The 15613-nt window shown below is 34.9% G+C and overlaps 2 protein-coding genes across 3 annotated transcripts; one reads left to right on the top strand and one right to left on the bottom strand.

The window, feature by feature from the left end:
* Window positions 1–5553: 5553 nt before the first annotated feature.
* LOC116029282 (serine/threonine protein phosphatase 2A 57 kDa regulatory subunit B' beta isoform-like) lies at window positions 5554–9655 on the top strand. Of its 2 annotated transcripts, XM_031271205.1 has the most exons (3): window positions 5554–5729; window positions 5848–6996; window positions 9078–9655. In XM_031271205.1, exons 2-3 carry the CDS (start codon window positions 5875–5877, stop codon window positions 9366–9368), a joined length of 1413 nt encoding a protein of 470 aa, XP_031127065.1. In that variant the 5' UTR covers window positions 5554–5729; window positions 5848–5874; the 3' UTR covers window positions 9369–9655. The 2 variants fall into 2 exon arrangements, with proteins under 2 accessions (XP_031127065.1, XP_031127064.1); XM_031271204.1 differs by having other exon boundaries at window positions 5555–6996.
* Window positions 9656–9697: 42 nt separating this feature from the next.
* On the bottom strand, window positions 9698–13627 carry LOC116029281 (probable pectate lyase 12). Its single transcript, XM_031271203.1, has 4 exons — window positions 13347–13627; window positions 11122–12019; window positions 10202–10404; window positions 9698–9989 (listed from the first exon to the last, which is right to left on the bottom strand). Exons 1-4 carry the CDS (start codon window positions 13484–13486, stop codon window positions 9803–9805), a joined length of 1428 nt encoding a protein of 475 aa, XP_031127063.1. The 5' UTR covers window positions 13487–13627; the 3' UTR covers window positions 9698–9802.
* Window positions 13628–15613: the final 1986 nt, after the last annotated feature.

Raw genomic sequence — 15613 nt, 5'->3', positions numbered from 1 at the left:
TATATATATATATATATATATATATATATATATATATATATATATATATATATATATATATATATATATATATATATATATATATATATATATATACCTCTACATCTTCCAGCACAGATTCTAAGGTTGCACCTTTGTTGTTCTTTACTTCGTAAATACGAATCAATCGTACTATTATTGACCACTCAGTGTTGTAGGCGTTTATCTTATTGAGTGTAACAAAAGTAGGGGCTATTATAGATATAATTTTTTTGCTATGCTATGAGGCTATAGTGCTAATATATAGTGAATGATGTAAAATAAGTTGAATTCATATTGATTTATATAGTGGTATGATATTTATTACATAAGAGATTTATTTGGAAAATAATAATAATAATTGATTAATAATTATTATTGATTGATTATTTATTAATTACAAATGAGTAAATATAATCCTTGAGTGTATTCTAATTAGGTAAAATTAGGTAATTAGGGTGGTTGTTTGTTGGACTAAGTCAAATCGTAGAGTATAATGTGTATTCTCATTCCCGTACTTTTTTCTTAATAACCAATTTATCTACTATACACGTTAATTCTTTTGAATCTGGGGTTGTGATTAGAGCAATCATATGCATTTAATTTTGACCATATATAATATTTTTTATATTAATTATAAAACGTATATATACATATTAGTAGATATTATATACATAAATATGTATATAACGAATATATACATTATGTTATATAAATTATAAATATTCTAGCTTAATAGTTATCCATATATATGTATATACGGTACAAATTTTATTACTTAAAATAATTCAATTAAACATGGTCTTAGTTCTATTTTATTTTAGACTTTTCCTATTATAATTTTTAATTGTACATTTAATTTTAACGATATATAATATTTATTATATTAATTATAACGTACATATACATATTTATAGATATTATATACATAAATATTATATACATAAATATTTATATAACGTATACATACATTATGTTATATAAATTATAAATATTCTAGGCTAATAGCTATCCATGTATATGTATATACAGTACAAATTTTATTACTTAAAATGATTGAATAAAACATGGTCTTCCTTCTATTTTTTTTAGACTTTTCCTATTATAATTTTTAATTATGCATTTAATTTTAACGATATATAATATTTATTATATTAATTATAACGTACATATACATATTTATAGATATTATATACATAAATATTTATATAACGTATACATACATTATGTTATATAAATTATAAATATTCTAGGTTAATAGTTATCCATGTATATGTATATACGGTACAAATTTTATTACTTAAAATAATTGAATAAAACATGGTCTTCCTTCTAATTTTATTCTAGGGTAATAAATATTCATTATGTTTTGATTCCGTTCATTATATTCCTTAATTTAATTATATTAATTTATTATTTATGTTTTGACTAAAATGCCCAGCAATTTTTGGGGGGAAAAGCTTTCCAGGAACTTCTGTTATTATATATATATATAGATATAAATATGAAGCGTTGGTAGAATATTCATAAGTCAAAATAAATTTTAGGGGAGAGAAAATCATAATTTTGATGTCCGAAAATGATTAAATATAATGTTACAACAACAACAAAAAAAAAATGATAACATTTGTCAATTTTAGGACAAACATTCAATGCGTTCGAGTGGATATGAGTCTAACCTTTTTAGGCTCATTTTAAAAAATCATAATAATGGAGAAATAAAATTCTTTCTAAATGTTGATAGAATTTTCACTTATAAATTCTTTCTAAACTTATATTTTTTTTTATTTATAATTTATTGATTTTTTTTTATAATTGAATATTTATTAAATCATAGAGCGTACAATATTTGACTAGTAAAATTAAGTCATTGTCCAAACCATTCACTACGTAACATCTTTAATGTTAAATCTTACTCCGTCATTAATTTTGTAGACCAAGTCATGGCTATATAGACAAATTAAAGTATTTGCATGCGAGAATAATTTATATAATTAATTATTGATTGATTTGATTAATCAACTGAATATGTTTTACACCAAGTCTTGGATCATTTGAACATTTGAAGCATTAAAAAATCTAAACTAAACTATTAAAGATTTAACTTATTTAAGGATCAACTATTCAAGATTTAACCTTACAAGTTACAACTTACAACTAAATTACAAACTCAATTTACAAAACTACAAATTACAAAATTAAAAGTAAAAAATCCAGAGTCCAAACTATCAAAGTGTCAAGTGGCTAACTCCAAATTAAAAGTTACATTACAGTTCACAATCACAACAAATCAGAATTCGGAAATACAATAATAAGACAATAATGACCATTCAACAGTCTAGCAATCAACACTCAACGATCAACTACTCAGCAGTCAGCATTCATTCATTCAACACTCAACATCTTCCTGGCTCCTACTCATATTTAAAATCATTAGCCAATTAAAGACAAACAGAAGTTAAATAATGTAAATAAGGAATTACAATTGTGCTAAGATGTTCTTATGCTTTCCATCTATAAAGATGGGCATCAGTAAACAAATGTCCAAATAAAGCATAAACATACATACATGTTATAGATTAAGGTACATTTTACATTAATGCAACTTAGGCTTCCACCACAAAATCCATAATTAATTGATAAACATACATACATATTACATATTCAAGCAGATTACACATTAATAGCTTTAAAGCAGTTAGACTCCTACCATAAAATCCATAATCAAATTTGAATTTTCAAATCATCATCTATATGGAATTGCCCAAAATTTAGGGGTTTAGGACTCTGGGCTCATATAATCAACACTCAACATTTCAGGCTCAAAAAATCCATAATCAGATTTAGGCTTCTACCAGTACATTGTACATATTTACATTAGACATACCAATACCCAATAATTCATAAATACAGTATGTACGAATTTTAGGGTCATATTACCATAAACATAAAATCATACCTTAGAATTTTGAAAAATTCATCACACATATGAAAAGCCCCAAAAATTAGGGCTTAATGAGTTAGTGACTCACGACCTCACATAGTCACGTACAAATTAGGGTTCACAAAGTCACAATTTATCATATTTTACACAATAATGAAAATATACAAAATACATCAAACTATAAAAGTATCAATTTCAAACAATTAACAATATAACACAATAAGTCAAGAAGACAAGAACCATATAAAGGGGTGTTTGGAAAACGGCTGATAGCTGGTTGGTTTAGCTAGTAGTTGATGGCTGATTGTGTTAACTGGTTTGACCAGCTGGTTGTATTAGCTGGTTATAAAAAACTATTTGGTAAATTAGCTGTTTACTAGTAGCTGATTGAATGTAAAATGACATTTAAGGGTATTATTATTATTATTATTATAAAATAACAAACACACCACCCATTTAAAAGTAAATCCCATTGATTTTAAAGGATAAAATAGTCAATATACCCATTGTTCCCAACCAGCTGATACAAAAAGCTACATTCATTAGCTTTTCAATTTTCAGCTTATTGACCCAATAAGCCAAGGCCAATAAGTCATTTACCAAACACTTCAAAATAGCTTATTGGTTGGTCAAAAAGCTAAACTTGGTCAAATAAGCTAAAATTTGGCTTATAAGCCAATAACCAAACACCCCCAAAATAGTATTAAAAACGTTTTTGATTACTTATTTTCTCCAATATTTTTCAAGAGAACTAGGGCTTCAACTTCAAGCAATCAACAGTACTGAAAAAGGATGGCTTCCACAGTTTCACCACACCACCACCGACCAAGGCTTCGCTGGCTTGAGGCTTCCACCATAGCACCACCGTTCATCGGCGTCTATTACGAACCTTGACAGCGAACAACCGAACAGACTCAACACTCAACAGAGAAACAGAGTGAGTCGAATTGTCGAAGGGAGTTGCCTACAGAGTAGACTAGTTGAGAGTAGACAAGAGAGTCTCAGGGATGGAGACTAGAGAGAAATGGAGAATAGACTAACGGAGAAGAAATGAGAGTGTCTGAGAGAGGCCAGGGTGTCGTGACTGCACAAAGGAGATGAAATGGCAAACCCACCCTTGTACGCGCGTGTGCGCGCGCACACACACACACACATATTCGAGTTTTCGGACGATTTGAGTGTGATTTTACCAAACCCTACCCAAATACCTATAAACTGGAAGTGTGTTCAACCAAATGGCAGGTTTGCTTCTCGAATTCAGATACCCACCCCATGTAGAACTTAGAAGCATGGGTTTTGGGTCGCGTGGGTTCTGCACATGCCTATGTAACATAACTTCCACATAAGGTTTTTACTAATTTTGTTATTTTAATCCATTGGTTTTTGTCTCTCCTCAAGACATACAACAATGTTTCTCAAGTTCAAACTCTTAGTTTATTAATTTTAAATTATTTACTTCTCTATTTTACCATTGCCTTATTTATTTTAATTTTAAAATTTATTGAAATACATAAAAATAGGCAATAACCATTATAACATAAAATTAATAAATGAATAAAAACAACTCTTCAACCAAACATGTTTATCTTACCTATCTCATTTTTAAACAAAACACATAAATCTAATCGTTCCAATAAATCTAATTAACATTTTTAAAAGTAATTTATCATTTTGTGAATCAAATATTTATTGTGATGTTACATGTATAGGAGGGTTTGTAGAAAGTCATTAGTGGAGGTCTTCGTTGATAGGAGACTAAGGAATAAAGTCATTGCTAGGAGAATAGAGAGGGTACAGTGTATTTCACTTACTTCTTTGATACCTCCAACTAAAAGGACTACATGCATCATGTCAATTTAGAAATTAATATAAAGAAATTAATTTATTTCGAAATTAATATAAAGAAATTAATTTCTTTTGTTACAAGAAATTAATATAAAGACCCACATATACCTAATTCATGGTTCAGTATGCAGTATTTGAGAAATGAGAGGAAGAAATTAATACAAAGAATCAAGGGAAAATTGTACTTTTGGTCCCAAAGTTATATGGCACTTGTAGAATTGTAGTCATACTCATCACTTTTCGTATATTTACTAATAAATATTATGAACGAAATTTACAATTTTAGTATAACTCAGGGACAAAAATTGCAACAGTAATAATAACTTAGGGACGAAAATTGCGCATGACCAAAACTCATAAACAAATTCTACAATTATCGTATAACTTATGGACGAAAAGTACAATTTTTTCAAAAATCAATAATTAAACAATTGAATACAATATACACAAATAGTCGAAAGCTGATAAAAGTTTATTTTTAAAAAGAAAAATGGATATGGTAAATTGGATGTGTTGGGGGTAGGAGCAGTATATAATGGAGGTTGTTTTGTTATGTTACATCCGAACCAACACCTAGTATTGATGTATTATGACACTATATTATAAAATATTTCCAACAACAATATTTGTTTTTTTTAGAGAATATGTTGGTAGGTGTTTGTTGTGATATTATTATATTTCCAGGACCTATTCTCTTAAATTATATAACTATAGGGGCCTCCAATAAGGTGAAGAAGAATTCAAAACACTTAAAATTATTGAATCGGTCCTCCAAGAAAATGAAAATGTCAAAAGAAATCTCACTTTTATATATGTATTCTGCAATCATATCTCTCACTTGATCGACGGGAAACTTGCTCCGTCGGACGGCCTTCTCTTGCCTTCTCCGGCGTGCAGTCCACGGCTATAGTTTCAGTACACAGTACGTTTCTCTTCTAACTTTCTCGTATATGTACTAATTTGTATTGCTGTTAAGGGTTAGTCTCTGCTTGTTTGACAAGTTTGAATTTTTCTCTGAAATTTCGCTGCAATTTACATAGTTTAGGGGGTAGGGTTTAGAGTTTAAGATGTTGAACAAAATTATGAAGAGAGGGCACAAGAAAGTGCCCAAACCGGACGCCCAAGACTTTGGGGGGTATGGGGCGGTCTCCGCGTCTGTTGTGGTGGTGAATCATGCTTCAAGGGGTAGTTCGCCGGGAAATTCAACACCGGCGCCGGCGCCGGCGACGGGGACATTCGAGGCCCTGCCGTTGTTCCGGGATGTGCCGGTGTCACAGCGGCAGAATTTGTTTTCCAGGAAGCTTCAGATTTGCTGTTTCCAGTTTGATTTCACGGATGTGGTGAAGATGATTAGGGAGAAGGAGATGAAGAGGCAGTGCCTTGTAGAGCTTGTAGATTTTATTCAATCTGGCTCTGGGAAGATCAGTGAGAGCAATCAGGAGGAAATGGTGAAGATGATATCTGTTAATATATTCAGGTGTTTGCCCCCGGCTTCACACGAGAACACCGGGTCGGAAAATGTTGATGGGGAGGATGATCCCTATCTCGAGCCCTCGTGGCCACACTTACAGATTGTATATGAGCTGCTATTGCGATATGTTGTTTCGTCTGATACTGACACGAAAGTTGCAAAGCAGTTCATAGACCATTCGTTCGTGTTGAAGTTATTGGATTTATTCGACTCCGAAGACCCGAGGGAGAGAGAGTATTTGAAAACAATTCTTCATCGCGTATATGGGAAGTTCATGGTGCATCGTCCGTTTATTAGGAAGGCAATGAGTAACATCTTTTATCAGTTTATATATGAGACAGAGAAGCATAGCGGCATAGGTGAGCTCTTGGAGGTTCTAGGGAGCATAATAAATGGATTTGCGTTGCCGATGAAAGAGGAGCATAAGCTGTTTCTTGTTCGTGCACTCATACCGCTCCACAAGCCGAAAACAAATGCAGTGTATCATCAGCAGTTGTCATACTGTGTTGTCCAGTTCATGGAGAAGGACTTCAAGCTGGCAGATGCTGTTATAAGAGGTTTGTTGAAATACTGGCCTGTCACAAATTGCCGAAAAGAGGTTCTGTTTCTTGGGGAACTTGAGGAAGTTCTGGAGGCTACGCAGGTGTCAGAGTTTCAGCGCTGCATGGTTCCCCTTTTTAGACAGATAGCTCGCTGCCTTAACAGTTCACATTCCCAGGTTAAAATAATTTTCTGACCTTAAACTTATAATTGCCTGTCAAAATATTGTTATTTGCAACTTTTTTATTTCATTTTATTCTAAGGTTGCTTGATCTGCAGTGTTGATTTGAATTTTCTCTGTGGTGAATACTGGCTTAAGTAGATAATTAATTTGTTCAAGTGCTCTGTAGTATTTAGTGCTTATCAATTATCATAAGGGCCATTTATCAACTTTGTTTGTCCTTTGGTGCTTTGTGTAGAAAAGTTAGTTACTTGTTACGTGATTTGCTCATGTTCATGATCAATGCATTGTGCCTACTTGGAGTGTCTTATAGGACAAAATAAAGCATGCGAGAAGTTGACATTTGGCATGTTTCTGCTATGCCTAAATGTAAGGTTTTCAGTTATTGCCTATTGGCCATATTAATATACAGTAGCATTGTTGATAAGCATATTGTTTATTGATGCAAGAAGTTACATTGTCATTTGTAGAATAAAAAGAAGTTTAGTAGAAACCCAAAAACGCTGTTTATCCTATCTTCTAATTTTGTTATGGGGGATTTTATGAGGACTGAGGAGATTACTTCTTGGTTCTTTTTCCCATTTTAGGACCCTTGTGCCTCTCTTGTGTTTGGACTTTTGTCCTTTATTTACTTATCTTCAGATACTTGGCTTTTCTCCCTTGCTTCTGTCATTTGAAGCAATGCCTCTGTGGCTTCCTTCACCACCATGATCAAATAAATGGTTTCTACAAGGAAAGGGCTCGTTATTCTTTCAGCAAGGTATATCCTTCGCCTCCAGCATGCCATTAACCTACCGTACAAATACTTCCATTGGGATCTTCTCCACTTTCCACTTTCTTAATTTTTCTCATCATCAACTTCCAATCTGAACAGTCCCTGTTTGGTAAATGGCTGTTAGCTGATTCTGTTAGCTGATTGGGTTAGAATGTATAATTAATTGATAATATCATCTGATTGTAGAAAAGTGTTTGATAAATTAGCTGTTAGCTGATAGCTGTTTGGTATAATTTCTTTTCTCAAAAGGCTAATTGAAAAGGTTGCTTTGAGTAGCATTTTGAAATTTAGTATTTTGGAATTACAAAAAGCTTATTAGCCAATCACTTATATTGATATTTTAACCAAGTCAAACAACTAATAATGGTCAAATAGGTCAAAATTGGCTAACAGGCTAATTATTTACCAAGCAGGGCCTATATCTTGAATCTTACTCATTTGAGAACCTTCACTGACCGGGTAGCAACCCTTCCACCCCCTTTAAGTAATGATGTGAATTTACAAGCCATCTAGGAAGCACTCAGTTGTGGGCTTTTAATGGTTCTAGTTTTAGCTAAATTATCAAACATATATATAGAGGTAATTGTACCTTCTTTGGTGACCATTGGGATTGATGTAGTACTGCATTTTGACACATATAGGGAAGGGTTTGTTTCCATGGTTTCAGTCCTTACATTTCTTAGCAAAATTCAACCTTTTCTCTATTCAGTTTCACTATGTCATTGAGAAACCAATTCTATATGCAAGTAGTGCAGTGGCTTTAAATCATTTAATATTGAAGCCTAATTATTATGCCCCATAGCTTTTAAGAGTGACAATGAGAAAGCATTATTTGAGATGTCAACTTAGGTAAGATTTGGATACATCTTCCAGAATTTTTCAGGCCTCTTTTAGGAGAATAATCCAATGAACAACTCTGTCAAAAAAGACAAAGTCAAGTCATTTAGACCCTGCAAACCACTTTGTATTTTATTGGATTTGATCTAGAGTTGTTGGATATTGTGGTGAATTTGACTTATCCTTGTATTTTACTGAATTTGATGTTGAAAAGAATATTTTTGTCGTTGCAAGATCAAAAAAATCTATGAACATACCAGTCGTTGCAAAAACTATGATGCACATAGACAAGAAATACTTTTGAATCCGTCATCTAATTGCCATCAACTATAAGTGACATGCTTGCATTGCTAAAAATATGAAAATTCCTGAATGTTTGGAAAAGACAACTTAGTCATGGATTCCCTATTCATTGCAATCGTGGAATCTCTTTTAAAGATGTTTCTGAAGCCAATTTGTATTTCAGGTAGCAGAGCGCGCCCTATTCTTGTGGAATAACGATCATATAGTAAACCTGATTGCACAGAACCGGAATGTCATATTGCCAATCATCTTTGAGGCCATGGAAAAGAACATACAATCTCATTGGAACCAAGCGATCCAAGGGCTGACTGGTAATGTTCAGAAAATCTTTTTGGAAATGGATTCCGACCTATTCCAAGAGTGCCAAAGACAGTACGCAGAAAATGCAGCTTGCGCGACAGAACAGGAAGAGCAGCGGGAATTAAGATGGCAGAGATTAGTAGCTTGCAGCTAAAACGACACATCACCAAAAACCCGCTCGGTTTAGGAGTAGACGGTGTGCACGGTTAAATCGGATGCTCAAATTCATGAGCATACATAGACAACAAATGCTATACAATCTTGGAAGCATAAGCCATCAACATTGTAAATGGTACTCTGTTCTAGTTCTCTCTCCCTTTTTGTTTTTTCTTTTCATTGTGCAAAGTGATTGGTGCAGCTTAAATTAAGAATGGCTTGTGAAAGTTTGTACAAGAACTCTAATCTTTTCAAGAAGTTTATGTGATATGATAAACTCCTGAATTGTTGGGTGGATTGGATTTCAAGTAGAGAATGCAAATTTGGTGGTGTTAGAAAGGTCAACACTAAAATTTGAGGAACTTTGAAGTGCAAAAGAAAGAGTTTTTTTCCCTTTCCCTTTCCCATTCCCCTTCCCCTCTTGAATACTTACTACAATAACATTAAGGTTAACATGGCTAGCAGATAATACAAGAGAATGGATTTAGGGCAAAGCATGTAGCCCCCGGCGTAATCGCCGTCATAGTCGTCCGGGTCACCGGAAATTGCCATCAAGTAGTTCCCATCATCGTCGCCGGTGACATTCCCGGAAGCAGTCCACTTGCCACTGCTACTCCCCCTGCTCATACAAACATCCTTTTAGTCCACTACATTGTACCAAAATTCATGTTTTTTTCTTCCAAAAAACAATTGAACATGTCATTTCAATCTCGATATCCACAGGACTAAAATAATGAAAAGTGGGGAAGCTCAAAAAGCAGGGAGTTAGTGCTTCTCTGGTACTGAAAGGAAAAAGGAAGAAAGAGAAAAAGAAAAAGTGAAAGGAGGGACCTGCCAACAAGAACACCGGCGTTCATGGTGATTTGGTCAAGGAAATTAGCGGATTTGGGTTCCACACTGTATGCTTTCTCATATTTAACTTCCACTCCCTCCCCCGAGGCTACAAAGTAGGCTCCGTTTGCCAATACGTCCCCCTCGCTCCTCCAATTCCAGTTCCTCCACTTTTCTTCTGATGTGTCCACTCTTTTTGTCACCTATCCAACCAAACACACATTTAATTTCCTCAATCTTTAAGAGCATCCTATGTTACATCTTACACCAACATTGTGAAAATTGGTTTATGTTAGGCCCATAGGGCTAGTCATAGTTGAAAAAATTGCTAAACGCTCCTTGGACGTTCGGGGAGCGCCCAGGACAATGTGTGTTATTTCACAATCTTTAAGACTAATAATAACGGAGTATAAATTATATAATATTTTAATAGTTAATATTAAAATATTAAATATTAACCTAAAAATATCAAGTTTGTACAATTTAGGGTTATTTCGCTCAAAACGATGTTGTTTTGAGTGAAATAAACCATTAAAAAAAGAACAATAGTTAATCGGCCAACTAGGCAGCCTAATCGGTGCTTAGGATGTCGCCTAGCCGGCAGGCCGCCTAGACTACCAAATGGTGATATGCTAGGCGGGAATTAAACGACACCTAGATGAAATTTTCGCAACACTGACTAGCTCATTGTGCAACAGTTCTGAGGACTTAAGATTAGTTAGATGACGTATTGTCAATTTATTCTGAATTGGATTTGAATCCTGCTAACTTTAAATAGGGTACTAGACTTGACCTTACTGGAATCTGGTCTACACCCAACAATCCATTAGTAATGTCGTGATGGACATGACCCTTCACGGGTCTCCACCCAAAACAAAACAAAAAAAAACAAAAAAACAAAAAAGGGTTAATGTGTGTACCTCTTTGGCGTTGCGGTCAAAGGGTGCAATGTACCGATTCCCTTGACTATTGATGGTAGGATTGCCGCTCCCTCCAATGGCGTACATCTCCCACCTCGTAAAATCATTGTTCACTACATGGATATACCCTCGCCTACACCTCGGCATTCTCTGAATAAGCTTCTTCCCGAAGTGGTTAAACGCAATGGTGACTTGCATACCGGAATCCGGCAAGTAATCGTCGCTATGACCCAACAACATAACCTCATTATGGTGGGAGAAATGGTTGTTAGATATGGTTATCCCGGTGGACCCCATCACGGCGTCGATCAGCCCATCCTTGCAGTGCGAGAGCGAGCAATGATCAATCCAAATATCCCTCGACCCGAAAATGGAAATCCCGTCGCCGTCCGACAAGGTCCGCCAGCCGAAGTGAGAGGGGCTCGACCGGATATTGGTCTCGCCGGACTGGTAACAATGGTGGATGTGAATGTTGTGGATGATGACGTTGGAAATGTACTGCAGCGTTATGCAGCCGCCGCCGGTGATGTGGACGTTGGCGCCGCGGCCGTCGAGGGTCTTGTAGGAGTTGAATATGAGCTCCTCCGAGAGGTGGATGAGCATGCTGGAGGCGAAGACGATCCAGAGCGGCTCCGCTTGGATGACGCCGTAGCGGAGAGTGCCTGGAGGTGGGTTGACTGGGTCCGGGTCGGATGAGTCGGTGACCACGTAGTAACGCCCGCCCTTCCCGCCCAGGGCGTATTGCCCGAACCCGATGCCGCAGTCGGCCAGCCGCTGCCGGTTTAACTGCCAATTGGTGTCGCACCGCCAGCAATCGTCGATCGGATTTCCGGTCTCGCATGTCGACAATAGCTTTCTTCTTGTTGATAGCAGTCTTGAAAGCGATGCATTTACTATGCTGCACAAGATTTTCAAGTTTTGGCGTCAAAAAGAAACATATTGTTAGGACAAATTGAAACTATAGCTAGTAGTGAATGTCTAATTTTATTTCCCTATAAATCATCACCACGTTGAGTTATAAACTTGGTCTTTACTGACTTCACCTGATCTCAATAATTCCTGGTGGCTAAACTTGACCTTCATCGGTCTCCACCAAACACATTATAGAACACTGTTGTAAAAATCGGCCGCCTAGGCGCCCCTAAGCCGAGGCAAATTGCTCCCTAGGTGGTCGACTGTCTAACGCCTAACTCGGTCGATTGAGTTGAGTTGGCGACAAACTCGGCCGAATTAACTCGTCAAACTCGACAGAATTAGTCGAGTTAACTTGAACAAGTAGGCATTGTTAATTTTTTATTATATTTATATTTATTTATTTATATAAATAAGAGAAATAAAAGATATATAATATATGACATACACCCACACATGCACTATTTTTTTGTTTTTATAGGTACTTAGGCGCTAGTCTACCGCCCGACAAGTACTTAACGTTTACTGCAACTATGGTATAAACCAGATTCATTATTATTGATGTTGCGAAATAACCTTAACCTACACCAGAGATGTAAACCTACTGAAAAACACTAGTAAAAGAAGTTCAACTTAGAGGGTGTTGGTAGAATAATGTTTTATCCACTAGTCCACTTTTTTCGGGCAAAGTTAAAAAATGGATATGATGTTATCAATGTGACCAGATTAAAGATGTGTTGTTAGGTATGTTTTTATGTTGTTTTTGTACGGGAAAGAAGCATGCTAAAATTACACAATAATTTCATTGGACCCCGGGGAGTGAGAATGACATATAAGATGCCATGGTAGACAGAGTAAAGTTAATGGCAGTTAAATGAGTTGAGGCAGCAGGTAGACAGTAATGAGGACAAGCAACCAATAAAGATTTATATCTACTCACTGAGACACAGGAAAATAGTGTCTCCTCTAATCCCATTAAATTAAACAAAGAAAAAGAAAAAGGAATATTTGGTTCTTATACATTACAAAAGTAATATCCCAATAAACATTTTGCTTTTATTTTTTTGGAAAATCCAATAAACATTTTGCTAATCCTTTGCTAAAACCTACTGAAGCCCAACGAGTCAATATTACCCCAGACTTAAACTCATGACCTCCCAGTTGGGAAAATCACTTCATGCCGCTTGACTACAAGATCTTTGGCATTGGAAATACTACATTGTACAAGACATTAAAGAAGTGCAGCATACAAACTATAAACAGATAAAAGGAGTTAAGTTATAATGGAGAATGGGAAATGTGTTTTTATATACCTGTGAACTTGAAGGGCAACAGCTTCGGGATTGGGGTGCTGACCAGGAAGGGTAAGGTTGTAAGCCGCCATTAATGAAGCAGAGGGAGAGAATGAGGTGATAATAAGGAAGAAGATTAGAATGCAGGTTATATCAAGCATATTTTCTACCCTATTATGCCCAAACAAAGAATGTGGTTCAGTTTAGTAGAAGAGACAGAGAGTGGGGTTTGAATGGAGAAGGAGATAAATCCAAAGTCTACTAAGCTCCCTGCCTGGACTCATACAGTTCAGGGGGAGGGGGAGAGGGGAGTGTTATTCTTCAATACTGTCATGATTTATAATCATTGTAGACGGAATCTGTAAGGGATTCACTATTTGAGAGGGTGAAAGTTATTAAAGATTTAAAGATAAAGTAACAGGAGGGGTGACACAAGCAAGGATTTTGTGGAATCCTCTTTCTTTTTTCCTTTTTCTAGGTTTGGAGGGGGGTGGTTGGGGGTGTGGGGTGTTCTTTTTCCTTTTTTTTTTTTTTTTTTTTTAATTCATCATGTTCTGCATACTCTCAAATTCTACTCCTCACTTTTACTCCCTTACCTGACAAGCAAAGATAAGATACTTTTATCATGTGAATCTCAAGAAAAATATTCACCTCAATAATTTGAGAGAAGAAGTTCGGGTCAAAATAAAAGTTGTTTTTACTTTTTTTTCCTCCTTTCCTGTCAGAGTTGCCCTAAAATTAGGTTCATAAATATTGGGGAAAGATGGGATCCTTAAAATCTGTTTGTCAGCAGGAAATTGTGGTCAAAGCTCAAGACTTGGAGTCTGAAACCAAGCCAGTGGTAGGAAAGGACATGCTAACATTTAATATAATATAAATATAGTATGGAGCAGAAACAAGGAATGTAAATAGAATGGGAGTAGGAAGGAATTTGATGCAAAATGATCCAAAAATGCAGGCTAATAAATTAAGATAGGAGTGTATAACAATTCCCAAAATGTAGGAAAGTCTTTAGGTTTAAACTCTAAACCTGAAGCTCTTTATCTTTGCTTTGCAAGTTGTAAGAAGAAGTAAATTACAAGGTGTATTTTTTTATCTTCGCTTTGCGAGTTATAAGAAGAGATAAATTACAAGATGCATTGATGTTCCCAAATAAGAAAAAAGAGAAAGGAGAGGAGGAAAAAGGATTGGTTCAGTCATCAGTGGTGTTGCTGCGTAGCAGAAAATAAAAGGAAAGAAGATAGCCCTTCATTTAATCATTATATAAACAAAAAGGGAAAATGGGTGTTGAGTATAATTCTCGTATCGGGAAGTCACAAATTTGATTTTTGTTAATACATTTTTAGTCGAAAACCATTACATAAGTCTTCTTAATATGACTTACATTTCTCAGTTGTTATATTGTGGACCATGACTCATAATGCATTGTGGACTATGGTTTCAAAACGACGTTGTTTCAATAATTGGGAGAAACAATTCCCGTAAATCTCCGTAACTGATACTACAGTTCATCTCAAATGATACTACAGTTGTGTTGAATTGATACTGCAGTTGTGTTAAAAAGGAACTAATACTACAGTTCATCGGTCTGTTTTCATTAATCAAAATGACGTCGTTTTAGTGCGCGGTTCACAGTAAAATTTACATATATTTCTTGTGTGATTTGTGAACTATTACATATGAACAACTTTACATTCTCATATAGTAATGGCAAGTTTTCAACATCATCTACAAAAGACGCATTTTAAAAAATCTTTTTTTAGAAAGAAAATTGTAAGGATATGTAAAATCTATATGAATTATTTTCACCTTTTGTTTTCCTACACTGATATGTCGCTATCACGTTTAATCTATAAGGGTCACACTTGTGTGAGACTGTCTCACGAATCCTTATTCGTGAGAAGGGTCGGGTCGGGTCGGGTCAAAACACCATGCAAATGTCATACTTATATGTGCAAATCTCATACTTATATGCTCAAATATAACACTAATCAAAAATAAAATTTTTGTTACTTATAAGAGAAAAAGTAATACATTTTTCATAATAAGTAATGTTGACAAGCGCCTCTCACTTATAAGGGCAAATATAATACTTTTGAGGAAAAAATGTAATACTTTTAAATCGAAATGTAAAAGTATTGTATTTTCCCTTAAAAGTATTACATTTACCCTAATAAGTAACAAAAATTTTATTCTTAATTAGTATTACATTTGAGCATATAAGTATGACATTTGTGCATATAAGTGTTACATTTGCATCTTGTCCCGACCCGACCCGTCTCATGGTG

This window comes from Ipomoea triloba, chromosome 9 (genome assembly GCF_003576645.1).
Source record: "Ipomoea triloba cultivar NCNSP0323 chromosome 9, ASM357664v1".
NCBI classification, from domain to species: domain Eukaryota; kingdom Viridiplantae; phylum Streptophyta; class Magnoliopsida; order Solanales; family Convolvulaceae; genus Ipomoea; species Ipomoea triloba.
Note: the sequence above shows the minus strand (reverse complement) of the source record. Positions and strands in the feature narration are given on the sequence as shown.